We start from the raw sequence: 13929 nt of genomic DNA, 5'->3' as shown, positions 1-13929 counted from the left end.
AGAATTTTTAGGTATCTGTACTTTACTTAAGTACATTTTACTTTTACTGTGCTACATTTGAGAGCATGCATCTGTACTTTAGAACAGGACTCAAAAGTAAAAGTAACTTTCATTTTCCAGATTTTAGGGGTTATTTACTTATTTTACATGTCCGTAACATCCTGACTTAATTTTTTTGGTCCTGGTTTAAGCAAACAAAAACAAATACACAACATCCATCCATCCGTTTTCTTCCGCTTATCCGGGGCCGGGTCACGAGGGCAGCAGTTTAAGCAGGGACTCCCAGACTTCCTTCACCCCAGACACTTCCTCCAGCTACTCCAGGGACACAACATTAACGAGAAAAAATGAGCAACTGATTCATATTCCAAAATCCGTATCATTTTCTGATAAATTGTTAATCAATTTTAATAAATCTACAACATTTGAAATACGTGATATATTTTTTTTTACTGTTTTACTCTTACAGAACTTTTTTTTCAACGGGTACTTAAATATTTTTACTGAATACTTTTAGATGTTTTATGTTTACTTGAATAACTTTTAACTTCTGTATCTATACTTTTACCTAAGTGACTAAACTGAATACTTCTTCCACCACTGCTCTGTCCACAAAATACAGAGATGACATTCTAGACAACAGCACATTACAGGGTTACCTTTAAAATTGTGCATATTCCCACTTTTATTAACCTTTATTTAGCCTTTAACTTCTAATTGAGGATCTATGTGAAATTATAAAAGGCCTGAATGTATTTATTTTTATCCCAGACAAACGAATTCTAAAATAAACCTTATTCTTTTCTTTTCTCCAACTTTTATTTGAAGATGCACTGTGTAACTTTTTGTTTCAGGGTCCGTCACCTGCTTTGTTTCCATGGAGATGTCATTGCTCTGTCTAGAATGTTCCACAGTATGAGATTAACAGCTATAGTTTACATTTATTCAATTACAGGTGGTTTTATAGTTCAAAAATACATAAAAAACAAACCAAAACAAGCATTCTGACTATGAGCGGGTTCGCCTCTCCACAGATCTAACCTCTAACTTGCTCTAGTTTGGGAAGATAGAAATGTTTAATGCCGTACTTTGAAACATTCCAGACAAAGCAATAACTTCTCCATAGCAAAAAGAATTTGATGGACTATTCTGTAAAACACTTTGAATTTTGTGTATGAATTGTGCTATACAAATAAACTTGCTTTTCCTCTACTAGAAAAGTTACACAATGCACCTTTAACTCCTATTTGAGGATCTGAAATCGTCATTACGCTTTTAAATGAATCGTCCAGACTCAGACAAACTTCACTGAGCCACAAGGGAAACGATTTGGACACAGTAGCTCACTCATCACAAAACAACAAAGACTAAATCAAAATGTGAATAAAGCTCAAACAAATGAATGAAATCAGATCACGTTTCTCCCCCTCTCTCCTCATCCTCAGCGGAGTGAACCTAACTTGCACTTGTTCCTTCATTCTTTTGGCCCTCAGCTCTGGTCCCTGCCTCCCCGCCTGTCACACGGTGCTGTTGCCTGGTGGTAATCCCGTCCCCGAAGCGCGCCGCTCCACTGGCTGCCTCTGCCTTCACTCACTCCAGATCCCCCCTGCGTCACGGCACGGCGCGCTCCTATTGGCCGTGCGCGCTGCATAATCTCACCGCCGACCAGCTCCGGTTTTGTTCACCATGTTGGATCCAAATCTAGTTGCATTTTAGCCCGGGGACTTTTTCTTGAAAACATGTCAGCGGTAACAACGCAACGTGGGCTCGCTTCGTGTCCGCTGACCTAACCCGCTCCGCTGTCGCCTTCGCCTCGGCGGTCCACTTCCTGCGCTGACAGCCGCGAATAAACGGAAGAAGATCTGTGCTTGTTTTGATTTCGCTACAAGCTGTCAACGAGCCCCCTTTTTTGCTGCTGCTTTTTTGGAGTCCACTGTCGAGATTTCCCGTAGCATCTCGGACAAACCGCTTAACTTTCCCCGAATCTTTAAGTCTCGTTTTTGTGGATACGAGCGAAATGGCACCGCGGGACGCACGCTAAACTCTTATATGCACTGTCTATGGGGGAAAGAAGTTGGATCTACATCTACAGCGAGCGAGCAGCGGAGGTAGCAGGCGTTTCCGTGCGTTTCCCTGGTCGTGCTTTTGCGTCATGGCCGAAGCTTCGTCACCACCGTGTCCAAAAGATGAAGTAGGTTCGTTCGCGATGCTCCGTGCGTAATATGTGAAGTGCAAACCGCGGATTTGACCGAGGCTCGGGGCCTGCAGTCGCCGCTTGCCTTCTCCGCTTTGTAACCCGGGCCTAAAGGGATACACCTCCTTTGCACCGGATCAGCACCGCGTTAGTTAATTACGCCTGGGAGAAGGAAGATTAGCCTCTCTTAACTACTGACCACATCGGAAAAGACGCACGCTTCGTTTGCGCTTTTGTACATGTTTTGTCTTACGAAGAGCCACTTACACGTGTGGAAAACTTGGCCACTTTTAAAAAATGAATGCGTTGCTGCCCATGTGACACGCTTTGGATCACACTGTTCTCTGGAGAGCCGTTTCATCGGGGGATAGGGCGCCCCTCTTCGGCTATAATGACGGACATCTAGGGTTTATCCATCCACAAGGGGGGAGCGGGTTGTTTTATTCTCTGAGACACTTTTTTTTCGTTGGTTGCAGGTGCACTCTGCCTCGCTAGACTCGGTTCATTTCTGCAGAGAATATTCATTTTTAATAAGTGGGTCAGATCCTGGCTGGCGTAATGATAAAAAGCGACTTCTCCCAGCGGGTTTGAACGGACCTCATGTTAGATTTGAACCCAGAGCGGTTCGCAGGTTTGGCCACGGCGCACGGTCATCTCGCACTGCTGCTCATGGGCGTTTAAAGTTTGGGGTATTTTTTATTTATTTTTATTTTTTGTGGAGTTTTTCCCTGACGGAGTCCTCACGTGACTTTGTGGTACATTGAAGTTGAAGATGTTTTGTCTAAGTTTGGTGAAGTTCTGCCCTCGCATCCCTCATCACATTTGAAGAGTATTGACAGTGGATGGCTCTCTCCAGCTGGTAGCAAAGGTGAGTTTTTTAAAATCGTCAAATGGAATTGTATTTTCTGATCTGTGTTGTCATGTTGTTTCCTCATGGCAAACAGACCTGGAGTTTTTCATTGTTTTGTTTCATTCACACATGTTTAACGCACAAATCCTGCTCCACCTTGTGATATCTTCAATCAGTCAATCAATCAAACTTTATTTCTATAGCACCTTCCAACAACCAAAGCTGACCAAAGTACTGTACAACATTAAAACAAGATAAAAAAAACAAAAACAATTAACATCATACAAATAGGTCGAGTGTCACAGGGCCACTAAGTGTTAAAAGTAATTCTAAATAAGTAGGTTTTAAGTTTGGCTTTGAACAGAGGCAGGTCAGGGATGAACCGTAACTCAACGGGCAAAGAGTTCCAGAGTTTTGGACCGGCCACTGCAAAAGAACGATCACCCCACTGTTTGCACCGGGACTGGGGGACCTCCAGCTGATCGTAGAGCTCTGCTGGGGTTGGTGAGGGGTCAAAATCCACAAGTAGGAAGGTGCAAGACCATTAAAAACAAACATCTGTGTCTTGTGGTGATACAGTGATACAGGAAGGACTCCACTGTGTTTTTAAACTCCATTTACCTCATGAGGATGATTTCAGCCCTCAAATTGCCAATCTCAACTGAGCTAAACGTACAGGGTTCCCACATTCATGGGAATCCTGGAAAGAAAATGCCATGGAAATTGAAAATGACGTTCTCCAGGCCTGGGATTTTGTAAATTCAATGAAAGTTTTGGGAACGTCATGGAATTTTAGTAACTCTTCATGCAACTACAGAATTCTGTTAAGTTCTCGTGAGGCTATTATTATTATTTCAAAACGTGTGCGTCTTTTGTTTAACAGAGACGACAAGAAATACACTGACAGCAAAGGTGTAGGTTTGGTCTCAGCTTTGGTTGGGACATTATCAGCTAAACCCCCCATCACCTAACAGATTTCTCTTTGCTTGTTGGTAACGAGATATTTGTGAGGTCATGTCCCTACATTTTTCCATGGAATATTGTCAGTAGAGTCGGGGTCTCACAGCGCACGAGTAGGGCTTCGTTTGGGAGATGCACTTGTGGATATAGTCGCTCTTTTTCCACGGTGACTCATTATAAGACAAGTTTAATTGAAGATGAAACCAAGTCAGTTCCTTTTGTAAAGTTTTTCAAAGTTTGGTGCAGCGTCTTCACTCACGCCTGCTCAAGCCGCCATCTTCAGGTGCGGCCCTGTCCTGCCGCTTCCCCAGTTTAGGTTCCGGGCTCCACTAATGACATCACTCTCTGTTGCAGCCAATGAAACAGCAGCATGGGTAACTCTGTCAGAACATCTAATAAACAGTCTGATGAGGTTCATTTGGTCTTCAGGTAATTTATGTCATTAGATTCTTTTTACAGACCAAGAGTTTGTTTTCATCCCTGACAGTTTGGACTGCTCACTAGCGCTCTTCCTCAGAGTGGTCACGTGATGTTGAGAGTGAACAGTTGAAACTGTCAGGTATGAAAACAAACCCTTGGTCTGCAACAAGAACCTAATGACATATACGTCTAATAAACAAAATGTGAACTAAAACATGTTAAATGAATACTATTGAGTTTGGAAAAATATCGGAGTAAATATATATTTTTGTTCATTAGAATAAACTGTCAAATATTGGTAGGGACTATTTTGTCTTCCCCAAATATTGGTTGTGACATGTCCCCACTGTCCCTATGCAAACCTGCGCTCTTACCTGACAGTATTTTGAACATTAAAAAACTATAATCCCAAACCATGAGAGTGGAAAGGATTAATGTTTCATTCTTAGTCTTAAAAGTTTGATCAATTCTACACATGTAGCTGTCGTAAAGTCATCAAAATTCACTTTACTTCATGAAAAAGTCATGGAAAAGTTTTGGAATTTTGTCAGTGAAAAGGTAGATGTTCACTTGAAAACTACCACCACATGACATCACAAAGTGGAACAGAGCATTTTGAGCTTTGGGGATGTAGACAGACTAATAATAAGGATTCTCAAACATGTGTGAATGAAAAAAAAAACCACACAACTCAAGGTCTGTTTTTGAGGACGTAACAACACTTTACTTAAAGCTAGTCTAGAAGCTGATTTATAATTGCATCCTTTTCAGAATAAAAAAGCTATACTAGGATCGAAATTTGAGCAGGTATCGATACTAAAAAAACTCCCATTCACAGAAAAGAAATGAAGCTTTCCTGAATAGCTTTAGAATGATCTTGAGCTGAGGGATTACACCGATATAATAGAAAAGAAAATACTATGATTTAATGCGGAAAATCACATTCTATTGTCTAAAGAATTCCAATTGTGTCTGAAGTCCGTTCCTCGGCATCGGAATGGAGTTTGATTCATTCATACATTTTTGTTTGGTGACACTACACACTAGTCACTGCTGCTGTGTGTATGAAAACAGGAGTTAATTGGCCGTCAAGAAATAAACCGAATATGCAGTCTAAGTACTCTCCTATGTAATTAACTACTACAAAACAATTCCTATATAATTACTAAAGTGAAGCATGTCCCAGAACTCACATAAACTGGATCTGTGGGTTTGCAGTCACTTTATTATTTATGTATTTATTTATTTATTTGACAGGGACAATGCATATTAATGAACTTCTATAATTATAGTATAAATAGGCCAGATTATAGCCAAAAAGAAGCTCATTTTAAGTTCTCTTTAGGGCACATATTATCAAAATGTCCGTCAGTGTGGCTTTAAAGGGCAGGTTTTCTCATTAGTAGGTCCAAATAAGAAACCAGACTGGCTTTGGCACAGCACGGTCACGTCCCTCAACCGTGGAAATGAGCGACTTGACCAAAGCGTCCCGTAAAGACAGAACGTTTTTGATTCTTTTTATAAAGTCGGTGACTCATGTGGAGCGATCCTGGCGAATGAATGAAGTCACATTTAACAGCTTTTTAACTGTCGCTGATCACAAGGACAAAACAACCTGAATCACAACATAAATGTGTACTGCAGTCTTGGGAATACTACTACTACTACGTTTCGTGTTAAAGTATTTTATGATTAGTATTGTGATCGTATCTTTTTTTTTTTGCCATAAAGCGTATTTACAGTGAGAAATAATAACATAATATAACATGAATCACCTGTTTTTAAAGGTGCATTATGTAACTTTCCTGGTGGAAGGTTCGCCGCCACCTGCTTGTCTCCATAGAGATGTTACTGCGTTGTCTGTCTAGAATATTCCGCAGTATTGCATTATTGATGGGGCGGCAGTACCTCAGTTGGTCGGTCGAGGGTTTCTCCGCCGATCTGAAGGTTAGTGGTTCAGATCCTGCTCTGGACATAAACATCCACTGACCCACAGGTTGACAGTGCAATTCCAGCCCCCTACAGATGAATGCTGTTGTTGTGTCCTTAGGCAAGACACTTAACCCTCCATGCCTCCAGTGTATTTCTTGATGTAAAGTGTTTTGATTGCGTTGAAGTAGGGCTGCTTGATTATGGAAAAAAACATTATCATGGTTATTTTGGTCAATATTGAAATCACGATAATTCAAATTATTACATTATTTTTTAGTTACATGATGCATTTATTCTAGCCTGATTGATCAGCCAGTTTCACTTCATGGAAACCGTCTGACCTAACAGCATTAGGATTCGTTCACTTGACAGTAGGTGGGTACTTTTTTATTTAACCAATGCTGCTATTTTGTCGTGATGTAATGCGCCGGAATACTCAGTGGTGTCCAAGCAATCGCCGTCACAAAAGCGAACAAAGCAGAGAGTGAACATATCTGTCAACGATCACTGTTGTTTCTGCGAGGTGAACTTGCGAATTAAACTTGCAATAAAAAATTCAAAGTTGGTATCATCTACATCCATCTCGACCGCTTTGTTTACTGTTCCACAAAAGGGACCCAGACAGGCACCTGAGTTTGACGTCATGGCTTCACAGATCACAGCTGATTGTCCGGCCAATCAGCAAAGTGCGCGGTCTACAACTTCAGGGTTCTTGCAGTGTATTCTGTACACTATTCCTGACCTAGTCGCTGCAGAGAAATGAAATTGAGTGGAGGCAATAGGTGGTGCCAGCCTGGCTACATTTATTCAGCATTTCTCTCTCTCAAAAACAAAACACTTTGTTATTGATAATTTACGCAAAACTTTCAAATTGAAAATAAATATAGGCTACAAATATGTACCTTGTTTTTGCGCAGTTTTGTGATGTATAAAACATAAAATGAATAAAATATAGTTTGAACATGAAATGAGGCAGAAAAACATAAATGTGTCCAAAATAAATTATATATCCAGCTCTTCTACAATCTCTATATTTAAAAATAAAATAAATATACTTATTCATATAAAAAATATCCCAAAATAAACTTTGTTAAGCTTTAATCATTTCAGCTCATTTATACGAGTTTGGAGATCATTTGACACACAAATCGAAATCGCGATCAAAATTCAATTAATTAGCCTTACCTTAAAAGAACCGTGGAAAAGTGCTGTATAAAATAGTGACCGTTATATCAATCTTTCTTTTTTTCTTTTGTGTTTTTATTGCCCAAAACTACTTTTAAAAACATGACTTTGCTTGGCGATGTCTCTATGATAACAGTGATGCATACTGCAGAACATTCCCGGCAAAGCAGTGACATCTCCACGGAGACGAGCAGGTGACCGCCAAGCAAAGTGACAGGCCAGGTCTGTGGAGATACAGTATGAAAGCCTGCTCATGGAAGGAAATCTCATTTTTAAAGCTAGTTTTGGGCAATAAAACCACAAAAGAAGAAATGAATGAATAATTGATATAATGCAATTCTGTGGAACATTCTAGACAAAGATTACCTACAACTAGAAAAGTTCCTCAGTGTTCCTTTAAGAAAATATTTGTAGTTGGAGTCTACACTGTAAGTAGTTTTATACAAAAGAGACCCCACAAAAGCAGGACACCGAGTTCTTTAGACTCTTATATCACCAAAATAATGACAGCTTTTGGGTAATTGGTCCCATTTATTCAGTGATTTTCATTATTAGCTTGTGATTCATCGTGCGGCTCTTTTACCTGCATATTAATTAGACTTTCAGGTTAAGTTCAGTTAAAAAAATGTCTCTTTTGTTTGTGACGACCGCTCTGATTCTTTGGACTCATCTCACTCTCTTTAACGGGCCCATATTTCTGGATTTTCTCTTCTATGTTTTAATATAGTTTTCTCATCATAAACAGACCTGGAGTTGTGTTTTGTTTCATTTAAGATGAGTTCTTCTCTCAAACAGATAACACTCTGTTCCAACTTGTGATGTCATCTTGTGGTAATGCTCGAGTGTCCCCCTGGCTTGAAAGTCCCGGCTCGTGCGTCCCATTCTCTCTCCGGCCTTTAGTACGTGATTTATTGAGTTAGAAAATCAGCTTCTATATCAAAATAAAATGAAATTTGAATGTAGCGAAACCAAATGTCGGTCCTTGTTTACATCATTTTACTGATCTTCCCAAAGCGGCACACTTTTTTTTCACTGTGTAATATCAATATAATCCTCATTTGCTCGCAGAAGTTTACTATGAAATCGAATTTTAAATCATTTTTCCTTGTTCCCTGTGTCCTATAGCATCTGTAAGTGTTGATTTGGGAAGAAACACAGTATGGATTATTTCCTTACCGGATGCCATGAACATCATTTGTATGCAGCGTGACACAAGAAACTTAAAAAGCTACAGAATTTGTTCAAAAATCATTCAGAATCACATTTAGGAAGGTCTTAACTCTGTATTTTTCTGTATAAATATGTATAAATTAGGGATGTAACAGTAACCGAAATATCGTGATCGTCATAATTCTCTCAATAATATCGTATCTAAAGTCTCTGCTTAAATGAAGAATTATGGCGCCACAATATCTTAAAAAAGACAGAGAGAACTACATAGACCATGATCCTTTGCTCCATTTCAGTGCAGACTACAAGAAAAAATAAGTTCTTTCTTTTGATTAGTCTTGTCAAGACATTTTAAGAGGAAAAAGTAGCATATTAACACTTTTGTAAGCCTCCACAAAATATCGCAATAAATATCGTACCGTGAGATGTATATCGTGAGAATATCGTACAGGGAGATTTGGATATTGCTACATTCATAATCCCGAGCCTCTCCACCATATCGTGAGCTTTCCCACAATATCGTGATAAATATCGTACCATGAGGTTCATACTGTGACGATATTGTATCGTGACACTTGGATATCTTTACACCACTAATATAAATATGTAAAACCAAATCCTGAAATAGTTAATCTCATGTGCTCTCAATAAATATGCCACAACTAACTTTCATAAAGGGTACAATTCAGGGGGACTTACCAGTTTAGGGACCTTCCAGCCAGGGAGACTTTCCAGCTGATTCCCACATTGAAAGCTCCACTGTGTTTTTAAACTCCACACACCTTATAGAATGGAATATTTGGATGATTTCAGCCTCTGGAATTGCTGATCTCTACTAAACAAAAGGATAAAAGGCAGCTGTTAATGTGGAAACTACCACTTCATGACGTCACAAGGTAGAACAGAGCATTTTGAGCTTTAGATATGTCGCCGGACTAATAATAAAGCAGGATTAGTTAAACATGAATGAAACAAAACACAACTCCAGGTCTGTTTTTGAGGAGGTAGCAACATTCTAACTTAGATTAAAGATCACAAAAGTCAGTTTAGTGTAATATAGGGCCTTTAACAATTGTCAGAACTTAAAGTTGCACCATGTAACTTTATCGATGAAGGGTACACTACCGTTTTGTCTCCATGGAGATGTTATTGCTTTGCTGGGAATCTTCCACAATATTGCATTAAATGATTTTCTTTCTAACAATCGTTTCATAACAGGTGTTTTTATAGCTCAAACATACTTCGAAAACACGCTTACTGTAAGTGGGATTGCCATTCCATTGATCTGACTTGTACCTTGGTCTGATTATGTCTTCACGGAGATATTACTAGTTTAATGCCATACTGCGGGACATTCTAAGCGACATACAGTACAGAAGTACAGACCTCCTACCAGAAAAGTTCCTCACCGCACCTGTATGTGTTAAAAATTCAAAAATTAAATTAAATTATTTTAATTTTGACATAATTTGGTGGGATTATAAACATTTTAAATATAAATGATAGTTTTACACAAATTGAGAAGCAGTTTCTGAAGAAAAGTTGACAAATATGTTGAAAATGACAGAAGTGGACAGTTCAAATTCTTAAGTATACTGATGACATAATTCTAGGGAGAAGTCTGTTCAAAAGTCTGACACAAGAAACCACATTTATTTTGTTGAATTAAATGTGTTTCTTGTATTTGTACTCATATTTGTCAATAATTTCTGTGTACATTAGAAGAGTTATGCTAAGTAACCCTTGTGTGGTGTCACAATTTCCAACCAGAAACTCAAATTTTAAACCTAAAAAATGGTCATATTAGGAAAACAAGTGAAAATGTTTTTGCAAAAATCTGAAATAGACTGTTCTTAACTAAGTAAATGAGTAGTCAAATGAGTCATTAGCTTTTAGTGAACTGGAGGCGCCCACAGCCTGACGGGGCATCTGATTTCTGCAGTTGTCAGATTATTTGAAATTTCATGGAAACGGTGACATGTGACGAGAGCGATCAGATCTCTGCTCCTTCACGCCGGTGCATACGTTAAAGCTGTGATGTGTCACTTTTTGGTTGGGGGTCTGTCACCTGCTTGTTTCTGAGGATAGGTCATTGATCTGGACCAAACCGGGACCAAACCAGGACCAAATTACAAAACCATGACCAAATTAGGACAAAACTAGGAACAAAAACCAGGACCAAAACAGGACCAAATCACCAACCTGGGGCCAACCTGGGGCCAACCTGGGGCCAACCTGGGGCCAAACTGGGACCAAAACGGATCAAAATAAGACCAAATCACCAAACCAGGACAAAACTAGGACCAAACCAAGACCAATATGGGACCAAAACGGGACTAAATCACCAAACCAGGACAAAACCAGGACCAAACTAGGACAAAACTAGAACCAAACCAAGACCAAACCAAGACCAAACCAAGACCAAACCAAGACCAAACCAAGACCAAACCAAGACCAAACCAAGACCAAACCAAGACCAAACCAGGACCAAGTGTGAATGCATTCATCCATATTATCAAAATTGAGTTTGATGGTTGAAACTCTGTGGACAGTACTTTACCATGGACCCGATCTGGAAATAACTCAAAAATCAAGTTTGAAATACTAGTACACACATTGTACTATACACATACTATACTATGTCCACTTATTGTTCACTACATGACAGATGGAACAGTACTTTTTAGGGGGTAAATATTTACCATGGGGGATAGTGGGAAAGTCTGGGTTTATAAATGAACGATCCACTGTGTAACTATTCTGCTTGGAGGGTCCGTCACCTGCTTGTTTCTATGGATACGTCATTGCTCTGCCTAGAATGTTCCACAGTGTGACATTAAACAGCTCTACCTTATATTTATTCAAGTACAGGTGGTTTTAAAGCTCAAAAATGTCTTGAAAAAGAGACATTCTGACTGTCAGCAGAGTCGCCGCTCCACAGATCTGACCTGTAACTTTGTCTGATTGGTTTCCATGAAGATAGAAAGGTTTAATGCCAGACAAAGCAATAATATTTCCACCAGAAAAGTTAGTTAATATAGAACCTTTAAAATTTGCTGTCATGATGCGCACTCCAGTAATCACATGAAATTGTTGGGTTATCTGATTACTCCAGTTATCTGATTTCTCTCCCCTGTCTGTCCCTGTCTGTCCCTGTCTGTCCCTGCCTGTCCCTGCCGCAGTTGTCTGGGTGGTCTCGTAGCTCTGAGCCCCTCTCTGGTACATGGCTCTGTGTGGGGCGATGGCGGCGTACAGCGGAGGATCTTCAGCTGTGGCTCACCATCACCACCAACTGCAGCACCTGCCAGGACCGCACCTGCCGCACCACCATGCACCACAGCACCCCCTGCAGGTAATACACTCACAAACTACTCGTATACAAATATTGAGAGAAGAAACTGTGATTTTTGGGTCGATTTTTAAGTTGTGTTTTGTTTCATTCACATGTTTAACACACAGACCCAGCACATTTAGGCTGATTTCTTCTCAGAAACAGAAAACATGCTGTTCCACCTTGTGATGTCATGTGGTAATACAGGAAGTGCTCCACTGTGTTTTTAAAATCCACACACCTTCACTAGAATTATTTGGATAATTTCAGCCCTGGAATAGCCGATGTCAAAAGGTAAAAAGTAGAGGTGTACAAAAATATCGATATATCGCCAAGAGTATTTTTTTTGTATATTTACCAAGTTATTTTGTTACAGTGCTACAGTTTTGTTGCTTGTTTAGTGGAAGGAAACTCGTTTATGCAACACAGTCGACATTTTCACTGTTTTGATGATTAAAATGGGTGTGTTTCATATGAACTTTGCACAAGAAGTGGTTTAACAAAACTTTTAGTATCACAGCCATGATTTAGACTTTATTTTTTATCGAACCGTATTGAATCAATTTGAAATATATCATATCGAATCAAAAGTGCACTGTATTGAGATATGTATTGTATCGTGGTCTGTGTATCGAGGTATGTATCATATCGGCAACTTCTTAATGATACCCAGCCCTAGTAAAAAGTGACTTCTTTCATGAAACTACCGCTTCATGACATCACAAGGTGGAACAGAGCATTTTGGAGATGTAGATAGACTAATAATGCAGGTTTACGCAAACAAACAGTGAAACAAAACACAACTCCAGGTCTGTTTTTGAGGATGTAACAACATTTTAACACAACTTAAAGCTCACAAGAGTCAGTTTTGTGTAATATAGAACCTTTAAACTATAAAATAAAACTCTACAAAATGGTTTAATAATAGAAACAGGTCCATTTATGTCCAATACAAAGCTACAAAACTGATTTCCTCATTCATTTTTCTCATATATTCTCTAAAAAAATGAATATTTAAAGTTTGAAAGCTCAGAGCTGATCAGCTACATGGGAACTAATGACCACAAAACCTTTCATTGTGTTTATTAATGTATTTTATTTTTTATTTATGTGTATGTGTTTATTTGTATCTGTTAAAGCATTTTGGATAATAGTTAGCATGTAGCTCGTTAGCCTCCACAATGTCTCAGAACTCTTAATATTAGAATTTTTTGAAGAGTCTATTTGAAAAATTAATGAAAAATATACTTTTTTTAAAAATACTATATTGATAAAGAATGCAAAACTGTAGTGCATATATCAACACAACACTGCTGTACAAATTCCACACTCCAATTTTGATATTTTACAAAACAAAAATAAAAAAAAAATACTCAAAAATTGCTAAGTCATCAAACACTAACAGTCACTCATATTTTTTTGCCCAACCCTATTATTTAATACCCATTTAGTTTTGTTTCATTCGCAAGAATTTCTGAAGCAACGTGATTCAGCCTTACAGTGACGTCTCTTTCTGCTAGTGCTTCCTTATTTTTTTGTTTTTGCTCTTTTTCTCCTTACGACCTCCTGTATGTAGATATTTTTGTATTACTATATTTCTGTGTATTATTTTTACTTTTTTAAAATTTTTACATTTATATAATTATGCCTTATTTGACACCATTGTTTGCCACTTATTTTGAATTTATTATTATCATTTTATATATTTTTTCTCTTTGTTATTATAATTTTCGTTGTATCTTTGTCTTATTCTTAAAGCTTCTATATTACACAAAAATGGACTCTTGTGAGCTTTAAGCCATGTTAGAATGTTGTTACCTCCACAAAAACAGACCTGGAGTTGTTTTTTTTTTCATTCACATGTTTGAGTAACCCTTTATTATTAGT

General features: G+C 38.6%; 1 protein-coding gene across 1 annotated transcript in view; it reads left to right on the top strand.

The window, feature by feature from the left end:
* Nucleotides 1–1690: 1690 nt before the first annotated feature.
* The window catches only part of nlk2 (nemo-like kinase, type 2), a 50854-nt gene continuing 38615 nt past the window's right edge, over nucleotides 1691–13929 (top strand). The window contains exons 1-2 of the mRNA XM_020920486.2: nucleotides 1691–3062; nucleotides 11894–12063. Of these exons, the coding sequence (XP_020776145.1) occupies nucleotides 11935–12063 (129 nt within the window). The 5' untranslated portion in view covers nucleotides 1691–3062; nucleotides 11894–11934. The remainder of the gene's footprint in view (nucleotides 3063–11893; nucleotides 12064–13929) is intronic.

This window comes from Boleophthalmus pectinirostris, unplaced genomic scaffold (genome assembly GCF_026225935.1).
Source record: "Boleophthalmus pectinirostris isolate CB_2022bp ecotype Guang Dong unplaced genomic scaffold, ASM2622593v1 HiC_scaffold_9, whole genome shotgun sequence".
NCBI lineage: Eukaryota > Metazoa > Chordata > Actinopteri > Gobiiformes > Gobiidae > Boleophthalmus > Boleophthalmus pectinirostris.
This window is presented reverse-complemented; position numbering and strand designations above follow the sequence as displayed.